The sequence below is a fragment of the Salmo trutta genome, chromosome 8, assembly GCF_901001165.1.
Source record: "Salmo trutta chromosome 8, fSalTru1.1, whole genome shotgun sequence".
NCBI lineage: Eukaryota > Metazoa > Chordata > Actinopteri > Salmoniformes > Salmonidae > Salmo > Salmo trutta.
In genome coordinates this window covers 34,702,890-34,709,294 of record NC_042964.1, presented here as the reverse complement: position 1 = coordinate 34,709,294, position 6,405 = coordinate 34,702,890, and the positions used below count along the sequence as shown (strand labels likewise).

Below are 6,405 nucleotides of genomic sequence, written 5' to 3'. Positions count from 1 at the left end.
TTGTTGAGATGATACAAATCTCTCCGTGAAACAAATAAATGTATGTAGAATGAAAGTTCTAAATGACTACAAGTTCCAAATGACTACAAGTTCTAAATGACTACACGTTCTAAATGACTACAAGTTCTAAATGACTACAAGCTCTAAATGACTACAAGTTCCAAATGACTACAAGTTCCAAATGACTACAAGTTCCAAATGACTACAAGTTCTAAATGACTACAAGTTCTAAATGACTACAAGTTCCAAATGACTACAAGTTCTAAATGACTACAAGTTCTAAATGACTACAAGTTCCAAATGACTGTAAGTTCTAAATGACTAAGACAAACAGCCATCTGTAAATGTGTACAGTATATACAGTTGAAGTCGTTTTTTTTCAACCACTCCACAAATGTTTTGTTAACAAACTATAGTTTTGGCAAGTCAGTTAGGACATCTACTTTGTGCATGACACAAGTAATTTTTCCAACAATTGTTTACAGACAGATTATTTCACTGTATCACAATTCCAGGGGGTCAGAGGTTTACATACACTAAGTTAACTGTGCCTTTAAACAGCTTGGAAAATTCCAGAAAATGATGTCATGGCTTTAGAAGCTTCTGATAGGCTAATTGACATCATTTGAGTCAATTGGAGGTGTACCCGTAGATATGTTTCAAGGCCTACCTTCAAACTCTGTGCGATGTTCTCCAGGGGGACCTTGTCAGCACCATCGGGGAGAGTGCTGCTGTGGGGGCCTCAGGAGCCATGCTGTGGGGGGCCAGTGCCAACTACGATGACAAGGTTAGGTGATACTCTAGCCCTGTTTATACCTGGTTCTAACATGGATCCTTTGTCCTGATCTTGTCCACATCCTCACCACCTCAAATCAAATCAAATGAAATTGTATTGGTCACATACACATGGTTAGCAGATGTTAATGCGAGTGCAGCAAAATGCTTGGGCTTCTAGTTCCAACAGTGCAGTAATATCTAACAATTCCACAACAACTACCGAATACACGCAAATCTAACTAAACGGATGGAATAAGAATATGTACATATAAATATATGGATGAGCGATGACCGAGCGGCATAGGCAAAATGCAATAGATGGTATAGAATACAGTATATACATATGAGAGGAGTAATGCAAGATATGTAAACATTACTAAAGTGGCATTATTAAAGTGACTAGTGATCCATTTATTAAAGTGGCCAATGATTTTGAGTCTGTATGTAGGCAGTAGCCTCTCTGTGTCAGTGATGGCTGTTTAACAGTTTGATGGCCTTGAGATAGAAGCTGTTTTCAGTTTCTCGATCCCAGCTTTGATGCACCTATACTGACCTCGCCTTCTGGATTGTAGTGGGGTGAACACACAGTGGCTCGGGTGGTTGTTGTCCTTGATGATCTTTTTGCCCTTCCTGTGACATCGGGTGCTGTAGGTGTCCTGGAGGGCAGGTAGTTTGCCCCTGGTGATGCGTTGTGCAGACCGCACCAACCTCTGGAGAGCCTTGCGGTTGTGGGCGGTTCAGTTGCCGTACCAGGCGGTGATACAGCCCGACAAGATGCTCTCAATTGTGCATCTGTAAAAGTTTGTGAGGATTTTAGGTGACAAGCCAAATTTCTTCAGCCTCCTGAGTTTGAGGAGGCGCTGCTGCGCCTTCTTCACCACACTGTCTGTGTGGGTGGACAATTTTTTCAGTTTGTCTGTGATGTGTACGCCGAGGAACTTAAAACTTTCCACCTTCTCCACTGCTGTTCCGTCAATGTGGATGGGGGGGGGGGGGGGGGGGGGGGGGGGGGCGCTCCCTCTGCTGTTTCCTGAAGTCCACGATCATCTCCTGTGTTTTGTTGACGTTGAGTGAGAGGTTGTTTTCCTGACACCACACTCCGAGTGCCCTTACCTCCTCCTTACAAGTGTACATGGATCTGGACAGTGAAACCATTTAAATCATTGACAGGTGGCACCACTAACTTATGGCATCAATATGTATCTTAAAATAAATAAATATGCATACAGGGAGGGACCAGGAAACCAGGAGAGACCAGGAAATCTGTTCACAGTGCGGACACAATGGACGGATATGAGTCACATGTTAATACATGTTAATACCAAAGCCTCACATAGTTCTGAAAATGTGGGCAAAATCAGAATGTAGACAAGATCAGAACAAAGGCCGCATGCTAGAGTCAGGTATAAACAAGGCTTCTGACACACATACACACTCAAGGTGATACTCCCCAATCACATCGAACGCAAAACACCACTGACATTTTTAGGGTGCCATTTGAGACACATAATATTGTTTTAAGAAACAAAACTATTCAAAAGCAGAAAAAAAGTATTCTCACCATGAATAGAATATTACCATAAATAGAATATTACCATAAATAGAATACTACTCCAGCACATATGAATCCACTCAAACTTTCTTTGATGTATTGTTCCCTCCCTCCACCCTCCCTTCCCAGAGGCATCCTGTGAGGCTCACTAGGCGTACCTCAGCACTACACATAAACATGAAGCGTTATCATTTCCTCCAACTTTCTCTCTCTCAACGGGTGTCTTGTGAAGCTCTTTCCTCGTACCTCACCACCACGCTCAACCCCTACGTCAACAATGTGACTGCCACCGCCCAGCTGTGCACCAACTTCCTGTGCCAGGGGAACGGGCGCTGCGTCCGGAAGCACTACGAGTCGGACCACTACCTCCACCTGTCCTCAGGGAACTTCCGTATCCTCTGGGCCAGGGGCACGTATATGGTCCTGGGGACTCCCAGTCTGGCTTACCTGACTCTCTTCTCCAGGAGGTTCACCTGTCAATGCTATGCAGAATGGACATGTTCCCCCAAGCTGCCCATACACCTGTCTAAAGCACTGGTGTTTAGACTGAAGCATCAGGGTCACTGAATAAAGTGATCGCTGATATAGAACAATCGACCATTAAAGAGAACTTGAAAAAAAACACAAACACTGATGGATGGATCAATTGGACTGTGTCCTGTGTGACATACACAAGGTGGCACAAGTCTCTGGTTTGACCTTCATAATAACACTGTAATAATAATCAGAGGTAAGTACTTGAACGTCTCATGCAGATGATGGTTTCGGGTGATATGTTGAATAAAAGTTTGTTGATTGCACATAAGGACAAATTCTAGTGTATGCCATGCAGTACAGTACAACCTGGGTGTTTCAGGTCACTGTTTTCTCTGTGCCTTAATAAAGTTCACATTGCAGTAATGATGACGCGCCATACGTCTACTGATTCCATTCAGCAGGAAATAGCCTAAAGACATTGACATGCTGTGACAGGAACAAAGAAGAGTTGATTGCAAGTAGAGATGGTTTATCTGTGACAAAATGTTTTCCTGTAGTTATTTGAGTGTATGTGTAAATAAAAAACGTGACTCTCTGTCTCTGTGAGTATTTACGGTGTCATTGGTTGTCTATTGCACTACTGACCCTCACAATGTTGATGTTGTGAAGACAGGCACCTATTAGAGCTGTTATTATAAATATTGTATAAATTGACATTGACCAGAGGTGCGAATAGTTTATTCTCCACTCATTGTGAATGACTGTATTGAAAGTAAATGGCCAAAAGTGTAATATGGAGGTTTTCCTTACCCTGCCCTAATAATAGTAAACCTTGTGTTTGTGGATGACTCCTGTCTTGCTTTGGAGACCGTCTTCACCCCTTCTTGAAACTCGAGGGGAAGGGGGGGGACCACGGTAGAGCCCAAAGCCTTATTAAGCATTAAAGTAGATTACTGTAGACATTTGACATTTAAGCGTTAGCCTGCTTTACTCTGTAGAGAATTACCTTGAATTTTAGCCAGACTTCTGAAGTTAGGCCCACAACCGTATTAAGAGTTTGAGTGTGTGCGGGTGTTATAACTGGAAACAGAGAAGTGATACCTCAGAGAGCCAGGAGTGAAGCAGTAAACATCAACACTAAATGCTGTGTAAGTGTCAGTGTTCTACTGTTCTAACAAATAGACAAAGTATGCGGGGAGATAATGAGTCCAGAAGGAGAAGTGAATGATGGGAGTCATCCGACCAATTAGATAAGCCAGTGTTGTCCCTAGATGTTTATGGCCAATCAGATTGGCTGGTGGTGCTGTGTCCCTGGGTATCAGATAGATGGGAACATAAATAACAGGTCTCTACAGTAACAGTCCAGCTCTTCTTACCCCTCTACACCACTCCAACCTCGCTGAATGGTCTCCTTGACAAGTTTCCACGGGTAACCTTGCCTAAACACACACACACACACACACACACACACACACACACACACACACAAACAGTGCAGAGGTGGAAAAACCAGACTCATCATCTCTGCATCTCATGCAGAATCAATCTGACACCAGGCACAGATAAGAGTAATTTAGCATCTCTTGATGCAGTCACAGAGCAGTGTTGACTTTATATATTTGAGGTGCGGTTTCCTGTAAAGGTCAGGCATTTTCAGTTGTTGTTATGACATTGCTCAACTATCCTATGAAGCTGATCTGAGAGAAGCACAGACAACCTGTAAATACAAGCAATTTAGTGAGAACACGATGTCAATCAAGACAACATGAACTGGGACAACCTTGGTGGTTCAACATGGAATTCTTTGAGATTTAATGTAGTTATAAGTAATGTACAGTATGCAGGCCACACTATTTCCATCCAGTGATTGATTCAATTCAATTCCACCATGGACATACTTTAGCAAGAATAAACATGATTTTACGTACTCATTGTGAGCTATATAGTACATGATTGTTCCGTATTATTAAATACAGTTGATCAAAGATTTCCAAACCTCAATTCTTAAAAGAAAAGTTATTGTATGGTTCATATCATATAAACTTTATCGGGGACCGGAGGTTCTCCCCAACCACAAACAGTGGCTTGTGAAAGTATTCACCCCCCTTGGCATTTTTCCTATTTTGTTGCCTTACAACCTGGAATTAAAATCAATTTTTTTTTGGGGGGGGGGGGGGGTTGTATCATTTGATTTATACAACATGCCTACCACTTTGAAGATTCAAAATATTTGTTATTGTGCAACAAACAAGAAATAAGACAAGAAAATTGAAAACTTGAGTGTGCATAACTATTCACCCCCCAGAGTCAATACTTTGTAGAGCCACCTTTTGCAGCAATTACAGCTGCAAGTCTCTTGGGGTATGTCTCTATAAGCTTGGCACATCTAGCCACTGGGATTTTTGCCCATTCTTCAAGTCAAAACTGCTCCAGCTCCTTCAAGTTGGATGGGTTCCGCTGGTGTACAGCAATCTTTAAGGCATACCACAGATTCTCAATTGGATTAAGGTCTGGGCTTTGACTAGGCCTATCCAATACATTTAAATGCTTCCCCTTAAACCACTCAAGTGTTGCTTTAGCAGTATGCTTAGGGTCATTGTCCTGCTGGAAGGTGAACCTCCGTCCCAGTCTCAAATCTCTGGAAGACTGAAACAGGTTTCCCTCAAGAATTTCCCTGTATTTAGCGCCATCCAATATTCCTTCAATTCTGACCAGTTTCCCAGTCCCTGCCGATGAAAAACACCCCCACAGCATGATGCTGCGACCAACATGCTTCACTATGGGGATGTTGTTCTTGGGGTGATGAGAGATGTTGGGCTTGCACCAGACATAGCGTTTTCCTTGATGGCCAAAAAGCTAAATTTGAGTCTTATCTGACCAGAGTACCTTCTTCCATATGTTTGGGTAGTCTCCCCAAACGTATATGCTTATTTTATTCTTTAAGCAATGGCTTTTTTTCTGGCCACTCTTCCGTAAAGCCCAGCTCTGTGAAGTGTACGGCTTAAAGTGGTCCTATGGACAGATACTCCAATCTCTGCTGTGGAGCTTTGCATCTCCTTCAGGGTTATCTTTGATCTCTTTGTTGCCTCTCTGATTAATGCCCTCGTCTGGTCCGTGAGTTTTGGTGGGCGGCCCTCTCTTGGCAGGTTTGTTGTGGTGCCATATTCTTTCAATTTTTTTAATAATGGATTTAATGGTGTTCTGTGGGATGCTCAAAGTTTCAGATATTTATTTAAAACCCAACCCTGATATATACGTCTCCAAAACTTTTTCCCTGACCTGTTTGGAGAGCTCTTTGGTCTTCATGGTGCCGCTTGCTTGGTGGTGCCCCTTGCTTAGTGGTATTGCAGACTCTGGGGCCTTTCAGAACAGGTGTATATATACAATGAGATCATGTGACAGATTGCACACAGGTGGACTTTATTTAACTAATTATGTGACTTCTGAAGGTAATTGGTTGCACAAGATCTTATTTAGGGGCTTCAAAGCAAAGGGGGTGAATACATATGCACACACCACCTTTCCGTTTTTAATTTTTTAGACTTTTTGAAACAAGTAATTTTTTTCATTTCACTTCACCAATTTGGACTATTTTGTCT

The 6,405-nt window shown here is 42.4% G+C and overlaps 1 protein-coding gene across 1 annotated transcript; it reads left to right on the top strand.

Moving 5' to 3' along the window:
- Positions 1 to 300: 300 nt before the first annotated feature.
- On the top strand, positions 301 to 2,896 carry LOC115197950 (hyaluronidase-5-like). The gene is made up of 3 exons (XM_029759617.1): positions 301 to 306; positions 698 to 787; positions 2,459 to 2,896. The coding sequence occupies exons 1-3, from the start codon at positions 301 to 303 to the stop codon at positions 2,894 to 2,896; spliced, it is 534 nt and encodes a 177-aa protein (XP_029615477.1).
- Positions 2,897 to 6,405: the final 3,509 nt, after the last annotated feature.